Source organism: Felis catus, chromosome E1 (genome assembly GCF_018350175.1).
Source record: "Felis catus isolate Fca126 chromosome E1, F.catus_Fca126_mat1.0, whole genome shotgun sequence".
In the NCBI taxonomy this organism is placed as follows: Eukaryota; Metazoa; Chordata; class Mammalia; order Carnivora; family Felidae; genus Felis; species Felis catus.
Window position 1 is genome coordinate 5,852,932 of NC_058381.1, and position 20,133 is coordinate 5,873,064.

General features: G+C 50.1%; 1 protein-coding gene across 4 annotated transcripts in view; it reads left to right on the forward strand.

Annotated features, from left to right (window-relative positions):
• The window catches only part of DNAH9 (dynein axonemal heavy chain 9), a 334,028-nt gene that overhangs the window by 160,718 nt on the left and 153,177 nt on the right, over positions 1–20,133 (forward strand). For all 4 annotated transcript variants that reach the window (XM_023244531.2, XM_045045039.1, XM_045045040.1 and 1 more), the window contains 5 exons: positions 776–949; positions 1,420–1,627; positions 14,981–15,146; positions 16,810–16,912; positions 17,483–17,722. In XM_023244531.2, coding sequence (XP_023100299.2) covers positions 776–949; positions 1,420–1,627; positions 14,981–15,146; positions 16,810–16,912; positions 17,483–17,722 — 891 coding nt within the window. The remainder of the gene's footprint in view (positions 1–775; positions 950–1,419; positions 1,628–14,980; positions 15,147–16,809; positions 16,913–17,482; positions 17,723–20,133) is intronic.

The window sequence follows — 20,133 nt, forward strand, 5'->3', positions numbered from 1 at the left end:
ATGTTTTAGAAATTTTAGCTCTTGGGGCACCTGGGTGGCTCAGTCAGTTAAGCGTCCGACTCTTGATTTCGACTCAGGTCACGATCTCGTGGTTTCGTGAGTTCAAGCCCCGCATCAGGCTCTGCTGGCTAGCGGATCCTGCTTGGGATTCTGTTTCTGTCTGTCTGTCTCTCTCTCTCTCTCTGCCCCTCCCCCACTTGCACTGTCCCTGTCTCTCTCAAAAGAAATAAACTTAAAAAAAAATAAATTTTAGCTCTTGAAGGAAGACCTTCAGAGTCCTTGGAAGTTCTCTTTTCTGGGGTGCTCATTTCACAGCTGACACTGAGGCACAGAAGGAGGTGAGGCTCTTCTCACGCCACCACCCTGCACCCCCCAGGTGCCAACAGCCTCCATTTGTATCCGTTCCGTCCCTAACCGCCACCCTGGAGTTGCTGGGTCTCTGCGGTCTGGGAGGAAGGGGGTCGATCTGTCTTTTCATCTTGCGGTCATGGGACCCCACTCTTTTTGGTGTTCTCACACCCCGTGAAGAGTCTCAGATGCACAGTGCCAGGGGGACTCAGCCCCACGGTCAAGCGGTGGCACTCGTGTCCCCACACTGATGCGCCTCGTCAGGGCCGATCCCCAGGGAAGCAGCATCCTTCCTGGAGAAGCCACTCCATCGGGCAGGTCTGCAAAGTCTTTCGTGGCCCCAACCTTCTGCCCGACGGCCGGGCAGTCTGTCCAGGCTTCGCAAGCTCCGGAGAGCCTCGCCTCCTGACCCGCTTTGTTCTGGCAGCTTGCAGACCACCGGGAAGAGTTCAGCAAGTGGTGGCTCGCGCAGTTCAAGACAGTCAAGTTTCCCTCCCAGGGAACCGTCTTTGACTACTACATAGACCCGGAGACCAAGAAATTCGAGCCCTGGTCCAAGCTCATTCCCCAGTTTGAATTCGACCCTGAGATGCCTCTGCAGGTGAGTGTGGCCGAGTGACCAAGGATGTCTGCTCGTGCCAAGGATCCATAGCGGTCCTCGTCACAGCCCGTTATCGGCCCTCAAGTGTCTTAACCTTGCCGGCAACCAGTCATGCCCAGTGACGTGCTTTTCGAGAGGAGACTCTCGGTGCAGGGAAGCCACAGAAACCCCACAAAGACTAGCTAACTTGATTCGCAGACTCCAGCGGCATCCTGGGGGCAGAAGGTTCTAAAGCGCGTTAGAGAGGCCACAGGGAAGCAGACGGAGCTGGCCGAGGAGGGAGGGGATCTCTCCACCCCGAGAATGAACTCGCGGAGTGGTGTTAGCATGCATGCGAAGGAAGGCGCCCCTGCCCCAGGTAGTGAGCCAGCGCCCCCTCGCCAGGGGGAGTCCCTCTTCTGAAATGTTCCGGAACGTCCCGCCCCGCATCTGTTTCTCCCACGAACCTGCCCATCGTGTCCTCCCCGCAGGCTTGCCTGGTGCCCACGGGCGAGACCGTCCGAGTGTGCTACTTCCTGGAGCGGCTCCTGGAGCGGCGGCGGCCGGTCATGCTGGTGGGGACTGCGGGGGTCGGCAAGTCGGTCCTGGTGGGAACCAAGCTGGCCAGCCTCGACGCCGAGGAGTACCTGGTGCAAAACGTGCCGTTCAACTACTATACCACGTCAGCGATGCTGCAAGGTGAGGGCCGGAGCGCGTGGAGGGTGGTGTGGGGGCGTCTGAGTGGCCACGTGCCCCCGACACGGAGCCGGGGCAAAGCATCAGGCACCTGTTGGGGTTCCCCCGTAACCCCCCCCCCCCCACCGTCTCCTACATTCCTCCCGGGCCAGGAGTTGAACACAGAGAGGTGTCTGCTCCCTGCCTCTCAGAGCAGTTAGGCACCCCTCGGTGACAGGCCCTCCTCCGCCTCTTTGTCAAGCGAGCCTCGGGGCTCTACCCCCTGCTGGGCTCGTGAATGCTGCCCAGGGTCCGTCGAGACCCTAGTGCCCACGTGAACCTGAACAAGTAAGACAACATGAAATGAGGAAGGCTCGTGGCACAGATTCACTAGTAGGTCGGTGACGTGAGCGTCTCTGAACATTCAAAGAACACTTGCGTTTTCTTTGTTGCTCTTGTCCCTGTAAATGGCTGCGGGCGTGATGCGCTTTGAAGTTTCGTCTGCACGATTAACGCTTTTTTTCTCCGGCACCTTGTGAAAACTGCACAAGCACCCAGACACACCTATCCGTTTCTGTGGTGGAAATACTCCCACCTTTGTGGTGGTCACCCTCCATGGTATTTCCACTTCCCAGGCAGAGTGGGTAACAATCATTCAGATATGATGAGTTTTGAATATCCTTACCTTTGTTTTTTTGTAATACAATTTAATTAGTTGTAAGCTTATTTATTTTTTAATGTTTTTTTTTTTTTTTTTTGAGACACAGAGACAGAGAAACAGAGTGCGAGTGGAGGAGGGACAGAGAGGGGAGGGAGACACAGAATAATCCAAAGCAGGGTCCAGGCTCCGAGCTGTCATCACAGAGCCCGATGCAGTGCTCGAACTCACAGACCGGACTGTGCGATCACGGCCTGAGCTGAAGTCGGACGCTCAACCGACTGAGCCACCCAGGCACCCCTAATTTATATTTTATTTTTTTGTATTAGAGAGTGTGTGCACACGAACAAGGGAGAGGGTCAGAGGGAGGGAGAGAGAGAGAGAGAGAGAGAGAGAGAGAGAACGAGAGAGAATCTCAAGCAGGCTTTGTGCTCAGCATGGAGCCCAACACAGGGCTCAATCCCATGACCCTGGGATCATGACCTGAGCCAAAACTCAAGAGTCAGACGTTCAACTGACTGAGCCACCCAGGTGCCTCATTATCTAATTTATTGTTTAAATAACGCTGTGCTTAATAGTCCAGCTTGCAGAATTCCTTCAGTGTTAACCATGGGCTCTCACTCGCTTCATCTCTCTTCCGTGAGACCTCGGCCACCATCATGGTATGCTGTGTTGTGGCCTTGCGTCGTGGCCTGACATTGCCACGTTAATGCCCGGCGGTGGTCGTAAGCGGACTTCACGTGCCTGTCTGGCTCACTTGTTGACCCCGTTTGTTCCTGGGAGAATATACCTGCCCTTATTTGCAAGCCTGGAGTCCGGTGACCGACCAGATTATGAGCTCTGCCCATTTGCTCTGATTCTTAAATCTATGATCAGTAGGCTAATATCAACAAGTGACATTTATCAAACATTCATCAAGTACGTGTCAGGTGCCAACCTGAGATTGGAAGCTGACCTGTTTTTATTTATTTATTTTGCATAATTTTTTTAAAGTTGATTTATTTTTGAGAGAGAGAGCGCGTGTGCAAGCAGGGGAGGGGCAGAGAGAGAGTGAAAGAGAGAGAATCCCAAGCAGGCTCCACACTGTCTGCGTGGAGCCTGGCGCGGGGCTCGAACTCACGAGCCGTGAGATCGTGACCTGAGCCGAAACCGACAGCCAGGCAGTTAACCGACTGAGCCACCCAGGTGCCCCAGAAGTTGACATGTTTTTAAATCATTTCATCATTTACAGCCCCATAAACTAAGTCCTTGTATCGTCCCTGTGTTGTAGATGAGAAAGTCAAGGCAGAGGAGTTAAATAAGCTCCCCGAGGCCATGCCGAGAGTGATGATGGAGCCAGGGTTTGAACCCAGACAGAGTCTGTGCTCTTTTTTTTGTTGTTGTTTATTTATTTTTGAGACAGAGAAGGTGCCCGGGAGGGGCAGAGAGAGAGGGAGAGAGACAATCCCAAGCAGGCTCTATGCTGTGATTGAGGACCCCGACACGGACCTCTAACTCATGAACCGTGAGATCATGACCTGACTCAAAGTCAAAAGTTCAACCAACCTAGCCACCCAGGCGCCCCCGGAGCCTTGCCCTTAACAACAAGGTTACATTGCCTCCCTGGTAGGAAAATACCACAAAAACTGTAATAAATATTTGCTGTTATTACTATTACCGTTCGTGGTATCATTCGAGTATTCTGGAGGAGTTGTTCCCTAGAATCCTATTGTCAGGTTTCTGCATGTAAGCAAACACTTTAAATAGTAAAAATTCATAACCAAGGAAAGGGAGACGAGCTGTTTGCTTTTCTCCCGGGTCCTCTCGCCCGGACCTCTCCGTCTTCTCCTGGGTCCCCATGCTGGAGGATTTTCTCCTTCTGTCCTGGTGAAACACAGAGAATTATTCAGAAGAGTCAGCCTGCTGTCAGATGGGGCCAGGATAACACCGGCCGTCACTGCAGCTGGACACAACACTCCTGTGTCCCGTTAGCTCCCTAGTGGCCTCTTGGTCCCTTCCATCCTCCACACTAGAGTTGGGTGAAGCTTCTGCTGTCCAGAAGCAGCCAGGAACTTGGGGCTAACCCAGAGCCCAAGAGGAGCAGCATAAAGGCCACAAAGTCCACGCAGCAGAGCTCATACCCGTGACTCTGGAAAAAAAAAAAGAAAATGCTGAATTCCCTTACGTGGAGCCTCAGGCCTCTTTCTGTTGGTCACAGTCCAAACAACTTTGTTTATTTGGCCTCTCAGCCTAAAACGTTTTAGAAGCAACAAAATGGCGGGAGAAAGACTCCCGCCTTTCCTAAGCTGATGACGCTTAGGAACAGGGGAGCCAGGAACCTGGTATCTCAGAGGGCAGAGAACATTTCAAAAAAGGAGATTCTCAAAGGGCAGCTACCCCGGTCTCGGACAAGAGGCAGATTCTCCCACGCACATCCTGAGCCCAACGCTCTTTCTGCGGCCGAGCGCCTCTGTCGCCTTTTGTGCCTAAGAGCCTGCGTAATTACGAACCGATCCAGTGTGCTGTGGTGTATGGTCTGCTTCCCGGGGCAGGTAGTACACCCAGACAGGTGTGCAAGATGTGTGTGGGGCCACTTCAGACCCGTTATAAACACACATCAAGCCCCACATCAGGCTCTGCACTCATAATGCAAAGCCTGCTTGGGATTTTCTCTCTCTCTCTGCCCCTCCTGTACTGATGTGGGAAGTAGCCTAATTATCCATGAGATGGAGTGCTGAGCATCATTATGACACGTGAGGACGTTTCTGTATGAACGGGGTTGGAAATACTTCCAAAGCTTTGTTGAACGGGAAAAGGAAGATACGGAACAGGGTGGATCACGCTCCAAAATGTGTCTTGTTTAAAAAGAGGTGTATACTTGGGCGCCTGGGTGGTTCAGTTGGTTAAGTGTCCACCTTCAGTTCGGGTTATGATCTTGCGGCTTGTGGGTTTGAGCCCCGGGTCGGGCTCTGTGCTGACAGCTCAGAACCTGGAGCCTGCTTCGGATTCTGTGTCCCCCTCTCTCTCTCTCTGCCCCTTCCCTGCTAGTTCATATTCTCATTCTCTCTCTCTCTCTCTCTCAAAAATAAATAAACATGGGCAGCTCAGTCAAAGTTAATTGTCTGACTCTCGATTTCAGCTCAGGTCATGATCTCTCAGTTTCATGAGTTCAAGCCCCACATCAGGCTCTGCACTCATAATGCAAAGCCTGCTTGGGATTTTCTCTCTGTCTCTGCCCCTCCTGTACTCACACTGTCTCTGTCTCCCTCAAAAGAAATAAACTGGGGTGCCTGGTGGCTCAGTCGGTTGGGCGTCCGACTTCAGCTCAGGTCATGGTCTCAAGGTTTGTGAGTTCGAGCCCCGCATCAGGCTCTGTGCTCACAGCTCGGAGCCTGGAACCTGCTTCGGATTCTGTGTCTTCTCCTCTCTCCGCCCCTCCCTTGCTCATGCTCTGTCTCTATCTTTCAATAATGAATAAATGTTAAAAAAATTAAAAATTAATATAAAAAATTTTTTAATTAAAAAGATATAAAAGTATACATATATATACACTCACATACCTATGCTTATATACACTTAGAATATTTCAAGAAGTACACACAACTGATAACAGCAGGTGCCCCTGGCAAGGAGAACTAGACGCTAAGAAGGAGCGATGGAGAATTACTTAAACTTTTTAGAAATTATGAAATAACTCAAGCCTGCAGGGAAGGACAGAAAATAATGTAACAGATGCCCATGTACCCACCACCCAGATTTCACAGATGTTAAAATTGTGTCATTTTGCTACGAATCTTAGCAGTAAGCACAGCCAGCACACCACCCCCACCCGCCTTCCTGCCCCTCATCGACCAAGTACTAAAGTTGATGCGTATCATTCTGAATCTACACCTTCTCTTAGGTTTTTAAGTTGCAGCCACCACGCAGTATAATAATAGTTCCAAGCGTCCGATAGGGTGATTCCACTCTTCCATACAACACCCGGTGCTCAATACAAGTGCACTCCTTAATCCCCATCTCCTCTTTCCCCCCATCCCCCACCTCCTCCTGTCTGGTGACCCTCGGTGTGTTCTCTGCAGTTAAGAGTCTATTTCTTGGTTTGTGTCTCCTTTCCCCCTTGGCTCCCTTGCTTTGTTTCTTACATTCCACCTGTGCGTGAAACCAGATGGTGTTTGTCTTTCTCTGACCTACTTCGTTTAGCATCATGCTACCTGGTTCCATCCATGTTGTTGCAAGTGGCAATATTTCACTCTTTTTTATGGCTGAGTGATACTCCATTGTGTATATATACCGCCTCTGTATCCATTCGTCCCTCGATGGACACTTGGGCTGTTTCCACAGTGTAGCTACTGTGTAGATAGTGCTGCTGTAAACATTGGGCTGCATGTATCCCTTTGAATTAGTACTTTTTGTATTCTTCAGATAAATACTAGTAGTGCGGTTGCTAGGTCGTAGGATATTTCTGCCTTTAACTTTCTGAGGCTCCTCCATACCGTTTTCCAGGGTGGCTGCACCTTTTTGCATTCGCACCAACAGTGCAAGAGGGTTCCCTGTGTCCGCATCCCATAAACACCTGTTGTTTCTTGTGTTGTTGATGTTAGCCCTTCTGACAGGTGTGAGGCAATACTGTGGTTTTGGCTTGTGTTTCCCTGGTGACCCGTGATGTTTCGCAAAATGGATTAAAGACCCAAGTGTGAGACCCGAAACCATCAAAATCCTGGGGGAGAACACAGACAGTAACCTCTTTGACGTCGGCCATAGCAAATTCTTTCTAGATGCGTCTCCTGAGGCAAGGGAAACAAAAGTAAAAATAACCTATTGGGACTTCATCAAAGTAAAAAGCTTCTGCACAGCAAAGGAAACAATCAACAAAACTAAAAGGCAGCCTACTGAATTGGAGAAGGTATTTGCAAAGGACATATCTGATAAAGGGTTGGGGTCCAAAATATTTAAAGAACTTATAGACCTCAACACCTAAAAAAACCCAAATAATCCAGTACAAATTGGGCAGAAGACATGAATAGACATTTTTCCAAAGACATCCAGATGGCCAACAGACACACGAAAAGATGCAAACTTACAATTTTAATATATACACGTACCCATAAAAATACACAATGTTGTGTTGTATTTACATTTTAAATATGTGATCATACTGGAAGTTCCTTTGAGAACTTACTTTTTTAATCATTATCCGTTTTGATGCATGTAGATCTATTTCATTGGTTTTCACTGCTGCATAGAAGTCCATTGTAGGAATAAACCACAGCCCGTTTATCCACATTCCTACTAAAGGCGGTATAATTTTTTTTTGCCATTTTCCCTTTAAAAATGCATTGTTGGGTTATAATTGACATATAACACATATGGCACATATTAAAGTATAACAATTTGAGGGGCGCCTCAGTGGCTCAGTCAGTTAAGCCTCCGACTCTTGATTTCGGCTCAGGTCATGAGCTCACGGTCCGTGGGTTCAAGCCCTGCATCGGGCTCTGTGCTGACCGCACAGAGTCTGCTTGGGATTCTGTCTCCCTCTCTCTGTCCCTCTCATGCTCGCACACTCACTCTCCCTCTCTCAAAAACAGACATTTAAAAATAATACTAAAGTATACAATTTGAGAAGTTTGGAGATACTTACACACCCCCAACACCATCACTATGGTTGAAATAATGAGCATATCCATCACCTCTGGAAGTTTCTGGTGTTCTTGGGCAATCCCTCCCTCCCTCCCTTTCCACCCTGCCCATGCCTAGGCAACCACTGACCAGTTTCTATCGCAGTCAGTTAGTTCATATTTCCTAGAATTGCCTGTGATGGAATCACACAATACATGCTTTTTTTCCCTTTCTTTTTTTTTTTTTCTTTTTTTCTTTTTTTTTTTTTTTTTTTGGTCTGGCTTTTTTCGCTCGGCATGATTTTGAGATTTGTCCCTGTTGTTGAGTGTTTCAATAGTTCATTCTTTTCATTTTTGAATAGCAAGATAAAATATGTAAAAAACTCACAATGAGTCCTACCATAAAGTAAATGCTTAGTAAGTGGAAGCTGTTACTATAATAATATTAAAACCCTTCCTGAATTTAAGAATCTATAACTATTATGCGATCATTTCTAAAAACCCCCCACTGCCAAAACGTAAGGAACCCAGGTAAACCCCTTTTGCTTGGAAAGGGGGTTTAACTTCAACTATACTAAAACAAAAATAATGTTGGAGCACCTGGGTGGCTCAGTCGGTTGGGCGTCCGACTTCAGCTCAGGTCATGACCTTGCGGTCCATGAGTTTGAGCCCCACGTCGGGCTCTGTGCTGACAGCTCGGAGCCTGGAGCCTGCTTCGGATTCTATGTCTCCCTGTCTCTCTGCCCCTCCCCCGTTCATGCTCTGTCTGTCTCTCTCTCTCTTTCTCTCTCTCTCTCTCAAAAATAAATAAAAACATTAAAAAGTTTTTAAAACAAAAACAATGTTTTGGTAAGAAAGGTTCTGACGTTCAAATGGGAAGTAACCCCACCCTGCAGGTCAATTCATGGAGGTCTGCGGGGGGATATTTTACAGTTGACGGATCCGGCTAGCCCATCAAATGCCCCGTTTCTCAAAATCAGATGTTCTTTTATAGAGGACGCAGCTGCCCTTGATAAACCCTGCACCCCTTGTGTCTCATCTCTTCCAGCTCTGGGGTCTCCACCAACTATGGTTCTCAATGCAGGCCCAGTAGTCTCAAGTACAAATGGGGTTGTGTTTCAAGGCATTCCCATGGCTCACCCGTGGAGGCAACACGTGCTTTATGTGCTGTCTGTACTGTGCCAAACATTGGGCTCAGGGTCCCACCCCTTTAGTGCATTTAACCCTCCCCATCCAGTGAGACACCATGTCAGCAATGCCTTTGCCACGCAGCAGAAAATCTGACGGCAGCGACGTGGACAGAATTTGTTTTTCACGCAGCAAGAAGTCTTGAGGTAGGCAGTTACTAATGCGAAATCCGTGGCTCAATGATATCGATGCTATAATATCTATTCTCTTGGCTGCTTCCTCAGGTTGGCAGAATGGCTGCTGCTCCTGCCATCACATCTGCGTTCCCAATGGAACAAGGAAAAGATAGAGGGGAGAGTTAGGGCCCATGTCAGGGAACGAGAGCTCTCCAGGAACCCCGGTGACCTATACATGTGTCTTCCCGTTCAGAACCGTGTCACAGGGCCACCCTCGCTGGAAAGTGACTCAGAGAGGAGGATTTTGGAAATGGTGTCCATCACAGATCTGACAGTCTCTGATTTTGCAAGATGAGAAAAATGAGGCTTAGAGGTGTCAAGGGACTTCCCTGAAAGTCCCACAAGGAGTTAAGAGCCAAGCGGTCTTATTTGATCGGCTTTGATGAGATTCTAGGTCAGGCTTCCTGCTTTGCACGCTCGAATGCCAACTTTGCTTCCGTTCATCTGATATCTAGAGCACATGGATAGCTTTCCCTTTGATAGTAAATCAAATCGGCCCTTCGGGTAGTCATTGAAAGACTCAGATTCCAACTGACCTCTCCAGCAGCTGCCCAGAGCACAGATCAAGAACACCGAGCCCTCGCGTTGAGGGAGGCAGGGACCCGCCCTCCTCCTATCCTTCTAAACCCACAGACCCACTGCAATGCTTTCCTTTCCTTTACTGAGTTCCAATTTAATGATCCACCCTTGGGCTTCGCTGAGGCGCAGGAGGATGAAAGATAACTTTAAGTTACTGTTACATCTCCTGTAAAATGCCCATTGACGACCTTGTTCATCCTGAAGCCTGCTATTCCTTGAGTAAGTATCCAGGATACATGCCCGCTAGAATTTAGCGCCTGGAAAATTTTTTTTCGTAGAAAATTAGAAGTGGATGTGTACCAGTAACCCAGGATGTCGTGGTTGCTGTAACTAAACACAGGTTTAGTTCTGAGATTTCAGGTAGGCGTGAGATACATTTTTATTTGGTTACAGTAACCCTGTCATCTGGATCATGGGTCCAGTCACGTTTCTTTTCCTATATGGCTTTGGAATCCTTGGTTAGTCTCCTTTAATTGGTCTGTTTTATGTCTGCAAATACTTGAAGCCTCTCTCGTTTTTTTTTTTTAGAAAATATGAGTAATTTGGTGCCTGGGTGGCTCAGTTGGTTAAGCGTCTGACTTCTGATCTCACAGTTCATGGGTTCAAGCCCCACGCCAGGCTCTGGGCTGATAGCTCGGAGCCTGGAGCCTGCTTCAGATTCTGTGTCTCCCTCTCTCTCTGCCCCTCGTGCACTCGCTCTCTCTCTTTCAAAAATATTTAAAACTTAAAATATAAGTAATTTTTAAGACTAAAAGAATTTGCAATGACCCAAGACAGTCTAGAAAGCGAAAAAGGAGAAGCAAAGAAACGGACCAGGCATCGAGGGACTTCTATCTGCAGCGCAAAGAGAGGAGGCTGAAGATGATGTGCTTCACGGTTCTGAATTCTCTTACCATCCACCTGCAATTTAAATGATTCGTTTAACAAATATTTGAGCCCTTAATTACACTCATTAGATAGGAGCTCAGGCGTCTGAATCTCTGTGCGACGTGAATCTCTGTAACCCATTCATTAACAGGTTGAGGTTAGACAGGACCCGAAAAGATCCGATCGAACCCTCAACCCCCGGGGAGCCTCGCGCTTCCGTCGTTACAGATAGCTCGTCCGCCTGTCTTTCAAAACGGAGATGACAGGAAATTAAATCATGAAAAGATCTGTCACCTCGTGGGCCAGACACACGGCTCAGGATAAGCGGAGGTGGCTTCAGAGTATAGGAAAAAAAAAAAAATGGAATACAGCATACATTTGAGACGACAGAGAAACCACTCCATAAATTTTGGTACCTCCAAATTATGGGACACGGTGCAGCAATTAATATCATGTTTTAGGAGGCTATATTATCATATAATGTTTATGTGGATGGACAAAGTGACAAGCAGAATATGCAAAACTGATTTTGTAAAGGAAAAACCAAACAGACCAAATAGACTGGAATGAAATTCACCAAGATATTGAAAACAGTGGCTCCCGCGAGGTGATCGAATTACAGGTAATTTTCGTTTTCATCATTATGATCTTCTCCGTTTTTTCATCTTTATGGAATGAATATGTATTACTTTTACAGTCACGCAGAGCATGATTATATTTGGAAGGAATAAATGCAGAGTCCGTACAGTATAATGGAAATGTCTCAACACATGAAAAAGGAGAGGCAGAGAGGGAGGGAGAGAGAGAGAGAGAGAGAGAGAGAGAGAGAATCCCAAGTAGGTTCTGCACTGTCAGCATGGAGCCTGAGGTGGGGCTCAAACCCTTGAACCCGCTCATTTGTTAAAAGATTTTTAACACATGATAGGGCTGCTCTCAGGGGTCAGTGATGACAGGCGTATAATGGGCTCCATATAGAGCCTTTAGCGATGCTTTGCGGAAGAACAGACATCCTACTCCGAGCTCAGAGACCGTAAGAATCTGTGGGACAGGGGTGGTCGGGGGCAGACATACACGGGGGCTGGGGTGTCAGGGCTTGCCTGCGAGGGCTCTCTCTCGGGGTGATACGCAAGGTGCATCAGCCTCGGTATCTACAGACCTGGCTCCTCACTCGGCAAGGTATGCAAACAGCCTCAGCCTCTGTGTTCTTTTTTTTTTTTTTTTTTTTTTAATTTTTTTTTCAACGTTTATTTATTTTTGGGACAGAGAGAGACAGAGCATGAACGGGCGAGGGGCAGAGAGAGAGGGAGACACAGAATCAGAAACAGGCTCCAGGCTCTGAGCCATCAGCCCAGAGCCCGACGCGGGGCTCGAACCCACAGACCGCGAGATCGTGACCTGGCTGAAGTCGGACGCTTAACCGACTGCGCCACCCAGGCGCCCCCGCCTCTGTGTTCTTAATTACGACATTGATATAACGTATCTTTCTTTGCTCTTCCTGGGGCTTATCATTCGCTCCTTCCTTAATTTTATGAATGTCTTTCGGACACCCTACTGTGTGCGAGATAAAAAACCAGAGAAAGATTTCCTGTCCTCATGGAGTTTATAGTGCGGAGGGGGTTAAGGTGACACACACACGATACATAAGTTGAATGTATGGCATTTTAAGTGGTGATGCGTGTCACAGAGAATAACGAAGCCGGCACAGAGAACTGGGGTGAGGGGTGAATTTTGGCTAGAGGGCAGGCAAGGGCTCACCGAGAGATGGCATTGGAGCAGGTTAATGTCTGATGGCAGCGAGGGAGCAAGCTCTGTTGGAATTTGGGAGAATGGATTACCGGCAGGGAGGACGACAGCCAGCGCAAAGGCCCTGTGGCAGCGAACGTGTCGGAACAGGATGGCTGCAGCAGAGAGAGTGAACAGGGCAGCCTCGAGAGAGAAGAACCGAGATGCGAGGTTTGTGGACGGAACCACACTGGCTTTTGCCCCAGGTGCGTTTTAAGCGGGAGACGGGCAGGATCTGATTTCCAGCCGGCGAGGGTACTCCCGTCTGCTGCTTTGAGAACACCGGGTGGCAAAGAGATCAAGGGCGAAAGCAGGGAGGCCCTTGGGACGATGTCGTGGTGAGCAGGTGAGAGCCGCTGGGCAAAGGGCGGTCGTGGCGGAGACGGCGAAACGAGATCACGGATGGGGACCTGCTTGGAAAATGCACTTGCTCTTAGACCACACGATGGTGTTGCGATCCCGCAGAAGCCAACTGTGTGAAGAGCGCAGAGCAGCAGGTGCCGCACGCGGCCACAGGCGGGACACCAGCCCGTCCGAGGGGACACGTTCGGTGAGCTGGTGAACTCGGGGGCGTCCAGGTATGGGCTTGACCGTCAGGACTTGTCTGCGATGGTGCAGGACCCTGAAATGTGAGGGGACGATCACATGTCCTTGTGCGTCTCGCACATGGGATGCCTTCGCCATCAACTTAAGTCCACCTGCTTCTCCGGTTCTGCCTGGAAACTGTCACTTCCCGCCCTGCGTCCGGGAGGGGAGTTGCAACAGCGTCTGGCCGCGTAGGGAGCAAAAACACGGCTGCCTTTCCTGAGGGAGTCCTCCCTCCCTGGGGGACTCGGCGGCGTCCTGCTGGGATGGTCCGAGGCGTTCCCAGCCCGCTTCTTGCAAACTGGTGTGGTTTTCTCCTCGATAATCCTTCAGAAGCACGTAGAGCTGGACGGGCCCAAATTAGAGGGGTCTGCTCCATTCCAGGGGTTGATTTGAATATCCCCCCTTTGCGGGGAGGAGAAAACAACTCTTCTTAAGAAGAGAAGTTACGAGAAGGCCTGTTCTCAAAAACATGTCCTTGGCAGCCCATTAATTATATTTCCTTTTGACAGATCTCATATGTGGTTGTTATATCTTTAGGGGGAGAAAGGTGTTGGGTGATTAATTGGTTGATGGTGTATGTTAATTGGATGCTAATTACATTGAAATCTAATTCGTATTTGAAACCCTTAATTTAACTCAGGACCAGAAAATTAAGAATCTTCAGGCTTCTCGAAGGGACTTGTCTTCCTCTCTGTCACCTCCAAATGTCTGTTGACACTTTCTCCTTGTTTACAAACTTGTTTTTCAAGGGAAGACTCACGCTTCTTCGAGCTTCCAGCTATAATAAGACATGTCTGTTCTTGCGATACATATTTAATTGCTTTACTGGGGGAAAAAACGCACGTATCTCCACTCTATTACTTAAGTTTGTTCTAAGCAAGTCCCGTCACGCTGGACTACGGTGCCGTTTGAAGAAACACTTCCTAGAAGACAGTCATTCTGTACTGAAGTCTCCGGAAAAGCACGGAGATGCTCTGATAGGGTCCTGGTGACCCGAAAGCAGTGGAGGAGCCCTTGGCATTGCTGGAAGCTTCCGGGCAATTCTCTGCTCCTGTTCCCACTCGGGGAAGACCCCACCCCCACCCCCACCCCCACCCCCACCTGGGAGATGAATACTCTGAGAATATGCTCACAAAGTATCCAACAGCTCCTGTTTTTTTGTTTTTAATGTTTTTATTTATTTATTTTTGAGAGAGAGCAGGGGAGGGGCAGAGAGAGAGGGAGAGAGAGGATCCCAAGTAGGTCAGCACGGAGCCGGGCGCGGGGCTCGAACCCACGACCCGTGAGCCGAAGCCAGCTGCTTAACCGACCGAGCCACTCAGGCGCCCCCAGTAGCTCCCGTTTTGTACCCCAGGTGTGGAAGGGGCCTCCACCCACGCTGATAAGGGAGCCCCGGCCTCCACGCCCCTGTGCTGTCTCAGCCAGAGCGGGCAGGTCTCTCCACAGTCCGATTATCTGGAGATTTCCTCGAGGGTAGAGTGCCACGCCTTGAGACCGGGAAGGTATCTTCTGTTTCGGCTCTCTAAGCGAAGAAACCTGGGGACCCCAGGTACGATCGGAGGAGCCTGGGCTCTGAAAGTTAACCGTCCCAGACTTGTACGCTGACCTCCCCTTAGAAGAGTTTCTTTGTTCTTCCGAGCCTCGGTTTCCTCCTCTGTGAAATGGGATGCTAAGACGAATCCGGCGCCGACGTTGCGAGAATTAAACGAGATGGTGCGCTTTTGTAGAAACCCGAGAGGGTCCACGCCTAGTGAGGTGTTCGGTGCCTGGTCTATGCAGTCCCCCTTAGTGCCAGGCGGGCTCCCGCTTCACCTCTGGTCCCGTAGAACGCCAGGACTTAGGCAGGTGCACGCTGCGCCACGGCTTGTCCTTGGCACTGGTTCTGTCTCCGCACTGGCCTCTGAGATTCGAACCTCCTTCCCTCACCCACTGGCTCTCCCCTCAGCTGTCCTGGAGAAGCCTCTAGAAAAGAAGGCCGGCAGAAACTATGGCCCCCCAGGCAACAAGAAGCTGATCTATTTCATCGATGACATGAACTTGCCTGAGGTGGATGCCTACGGGACCGTGCAGCCCCACACCATCATCAGGCAGCATCTGGACTATGGCCACTGGTAAGCACACATGTGCAAAGGGCCTGGGGCCCGCGGGCTGGGGGGGCTGAGTGGGGGAGGCCTAAGGCAGGGCTGAAGGCCGTTCCCCTGGAGCCCCAAACTGCAGTTTAGTGCTGGTGCTGGATGAGAATCCCCATAGCAAACCACAGTCCCCACAGGACTGTGTCCCCTGGGGTGCACTTTCAGACCCAGGAATCAGTACCGACATGGAAAATTTGGTCAGGGGACATACTGAGCTGTTATCTAAGGGGGGAAAAAAACCTACTTTTTTTTTCAACATTCATCTCAAAAGTTGCCTTCTCCAAACCCCCAAAGCAGAATGAACCTCTCCTGTCCCCCGCTGTGGTCCCAAGTCCCTGAGCGGGTACTTGAGCGATAACCGCTAACACCCTGTGTGGTGCCCATATGTCCGCGGGTCTGAACAGCCTTTGTCCCTTTCGGGGAAATTCGCAGAGTTTGTTATTGTCTCCAGCCACAGCGTAATTGTTGACGGCAAAAGGTCTGAACTTGCCAGAAAAAAAAAAAAAAAAAAAGTCTGTGATTGGAGACAACATTGGCTCGCCTTCCTACCCCACGTCGAATTAGCTGCTGAGAATTCGGGGAATCCAGAGAGAAGCATGGTTGTGATGGTGACCTGAGTCGCCTTTCAGCCATCGCTAACACCTTCTGCGGATGCCTGCCGTGTACATCCCCCCACAGCGTGTACATCCCCCCACAGCGTGCACACCGGCATCTGGGCGGCTCGGCTGTACAGGAACAGATCGATCTGACACACGAGTTTTCCTTTAGATTCGGGGCCACAAGCCCAAAGTGGGCAGTAGGAGCTCTCTGCGAATCCCGCCCTGCTGCCTCAGCATGTTTGCATTTCCACTCGCAGCGATGGCTGCTTCAGACCTTCTGTCTGTCCCCAGACTTCCCGCCCCACCTCCGCTGCTGACCATGGGTTCCATCTTTGTTTCCTGCCTCCGTAGCTGTACGAGAGCCTCCTTTCCTCCCTCCTCCTGACCCACCTTCCCTGAGGCCGAGCCGTCACCAGCCTCTGGTTCTCCCCCCCCCCCCCCCCGCCTCCTTCGGCAACTGCCTCTTGCCTCCTGATTGGCTCCTCCTCATCGAAATTGAGACTCACCTAGATTTCTTCCGTTGCATTCAAAAACATGCTTTTCTAACTGATGACCCGTTCTCTCTTCCCACATAGCCACATATCTCTATTTCCACTTCCCCACTTTCCCCACCACCGCTCACCCCACTCCCTGGTTTTTGTTTCCTCCACTTTACCGAATTTTTCCTGCTCAACTACTTTATGTGAGACCTGACAGACCCGTTGGGTCAACTGTCTTTCAGATTCTCTTTGGCTGCTCTCTCCTCTTGGAGGGAACCAACTTCCTTTGGCTTCTGGGCTGCCGTACCCCTCTAATTCCCCCCCCCACCTCTTAGACCTTTATGGCTTCTTTTTTCTATGATCTTTCCATAGATGTTGGATCCCTCAGGATTTGGGCCCAGCCTCTTATCCTTTTCCGATCTCTACCAATGGATCTAGGCTTTTTTTTTTTTTTTTTCACCACCCAAGCATATAAATGATAGGATACATCCCACCTCACCCTAACAAGGCACTCACCTGCCTGGGCCATCACCCAGCTCTCCCTGTGGTTTCTGACTGTTCCAGGTATGACCGGAACAAGCTGTCCCTGAAGGAGATCAGGAATGTGCAATATGTCTCCTGTATGAACCCCACTGCGGGCAGCTTCACCATCAACCCACGGCTTCAGGTATGGGAGGGAGCTGTGGTACCTGAGTCCTAAATAAATACTAGCTCACCAGGGCCCACATCCCTCAATGCCAAGTAGTAACTGGTCCTTCCCCCGTCCAGCCTCTCAAAGTGGCGAATCATACGGGATGCTGATTTGCGTTTCTGGGGAGACAAAGAAACTCCTAGACCCAGAGCCATGAAGCTTTTAGAGCTGGAAGGGGCCATAGAGTTCATCTGATTTAGCTCATTCTTTGGAGCGGGAAAACATCAGAGAGATGAAATGACTCTCCCAAGGTCGTGGGGATATCCAGTGTCAAATCCTAGTTTGGGCTCAGACGCTCTGAGTTCAAGTTCCGTTCTCTGCCAGATGAAATGAGTCTCCCAAGGTCGTGGGGATATCCAGTGTCAAATCCTAGTTTGGGCTCAGACGCTCTGAGTTCAAGTTCTATTCTAAGTTCGGGTTCAGTGTGAGAAGTGTGATCGGAATATAGAATCCAAAGGCCTCATAAGAATTCCTCGTTGCTCTACCCAGAGCCCCAAGAGGCGATCTTGACTCTGACCCCTGGCCCCTGCCTGTTCTCTCGTACAGCGCCACTTTAGCGTGCTCGTCCTCTCCTTCCCTGGGGCAGACGCCCTGGCTTCCATCTACAACACCATCCTGACTCAGCACCTTAAGCTTGGAAACTTCCCAGAGTCTCTGCAGAAATCCAGCCCCCAGCTCATCAGTCTGGCCCTCACCTTCCACCGGAAGATCGCCACCACATTCCTACCCACAGCGATCAAATTCCACTACGTTTTCAATCTCCGAGACCTCGCCAACATTTTCCAGGTGAGTCCATCTGTACGGAGACACCCTTGAAAGGCTCGCTGATAATCTGGGCCCTTCCGTTCTTGGTAAAATAATAGCACCAAACCCTTACGCAAAGGCGCCGTTCGTGCAGAATCATGAACACAATCAGGTAGATGGGGCCACGGGCTCCATGAGGAGGGACGTCAACCAGGTAGAGTTCTGTTTGCCAAAGACATGGTTTCCCAGGACACATTTCTGAGTTGGCTCCTTTGGGTTGGAGAAGGCTCAGCATCTTGAAGAAAATGCTACATACTGATTCCAGCATGCCAAGGAAGGAAAGAAAAGAAAGAGAAAAACTACTTTGCAGGCCCTGGTGGTATAGCATGGTTCTTGGGAACAAAAAGAATGTCCCCCGAAATCAGGCGGGATAGATCCGCTTCCTGAAAAAGCCACATCATAGTATTCCTAAGGTAGTACCTGCCAGCCTCCAGGAGGCCTCTGTTGTCAAACTCCAGCTTCCTCTCCAGGCCACAGCCATTGCAGATTCTTCTAGCTCTTTCTCCTCTGCATAGCGATGGCCTGTCTCTGCCCATCGCCTTCAGTTGCTTAACCCTTCACTGTCAAAACCTCCAGAGGGCAACTCAACAAAGCCTGGTCCCCTCTTCCTCACAGGATGGGGGCTGCAACTTTCCCATCTTGGGCAAGAACCTATGGAGACCACTCTTTGGACACAGTCCTCCCCAAGTTGGCAGGAAGGATGCCTTTTACACCAAGCAGAGGCCACACCTGTAGGGGGCTGTCAATGTGACCGGGGAGTAAGACGTGACCCTCTGTGGTCAGCACATGTACTTGGAATTAATTACCCAGGACGCTACCTGTCCAGATCCTGAGAACATAGGGCCTGTGTGGTCCAGCCAGGACCTTTGGTTGTAAAAAGCAGAAATCTTCTGACCATTAGTTCAGAGGTCTGAGAACTGTGTCTGGAGTGGCTTCACCTAGAGAGACACTGAGCCTCCCCGCGTAAGGACCAGTCTCTGAGTACACACTTAAGCTACCTCAGGACAGCACTGTGGGCCACATACCTCCCAAACACTAACTCTGCTAAAAAATGAGGAAGCAGAGACCCCCAGAGATTCTGTAGATTTTCCTGGGAGCACACAGCCAGCCGGGGAAGGGACTGGAACAAGAAGCCGGGTCTTTGGGTTCCTGGCCAGGACCTCTTTCCTGCACACCATTCTGTCCTCTCCATCCACACTTCTGGAGAGGGGGACAAGCATAAGGTAGTTCAGGCAGCAAGAAAGACCCCACTCCAAGCCCGTAAAGCCTTCAGGTCTGTGGCTCTGAGGCCAGGACGATGGCAAAATTTGTACATGCCCACTATTATCTCTCCTCTATTGAGTATTAATTGAGAAAGACCTCTTTTATCACATACTACCTCTCTTAAATCTCACCGCAGCAGCACGAGGTGAGAATGTCCCCATCTGTACTTTTCAAAGGCAAGAAAGGAGTTAATTGGGTCAAATTCACATTGCTCATAGGGCAGAGCTGAAGGGAGAAGGGCATTAGATCTGGTTGACCAGAAGCATCCAGCTCCTGCCTGGACAGACGCCTTGTCACCCGTACGCTCTGAAACGCACTCATGACAACCCTTCGGGACCCACATTATTATCCCAATTTAACGGAGGCTCAGGGAAGTTACCAGCCAGGTGACAGCACGAATGGTCACAAAGGCAGAAAAGCATAGACAACATCAGTGGAATGCGTAACAGGCGTTGGGCCATGGGGGATGGAAAGCGAGGGGAAGGAGGTGGTCGTGGAGAGACAGAATTGGAAAGATCATTTGAGGCCAGAGTGGGCCCTCATAAAAAGTCTGACATTGGCCTGTAGCAATTATGGAGCACGGTCCTGGGCCTTTTACATCTATTAGTGAATAATTGAATCCTTGCAACCATCATGCAAGGCAAAACAGCGATTATTTCCAATTTGGAAGGGACACACTGAGCCACAGACAAATCAAGTGCCTTGAGCATGATCCCATCACCGGAAGGCAGCGTCACCGACATCCAAAACTAGAACGTTCAATTACAAAATGCTCACTGCCATATTCCAGCCTTGTTTCAGTGGCGGCCAGCGTAATGTCAAGGAAGCGCCAAGGAGGGGGGGTATTGGCCTGGGGGCAACGTCTCCTGTTCCCCCGGCCTGTTTCGTTGGCTGGCTCAGGCAGGCTGAGTGGCAACCCCCGGGGCCCTGTTTGCCTGCCTGTCTGCAGCCTGCCAGCTGTCAGCCACCTGCCACCACGGTGGGAAAACACATCCCCCATTGGAGCACCTGCCTCCCTGCAACCACCCAGCCCCCGCCCTCCTCCTCCAGGGGGGAGTTTCAGGCTCCCAGCTTGACCACAGCCTCCCCTGGCTACTTGTCTAACGGCCTGATGGAAGCACCTAGGGGGT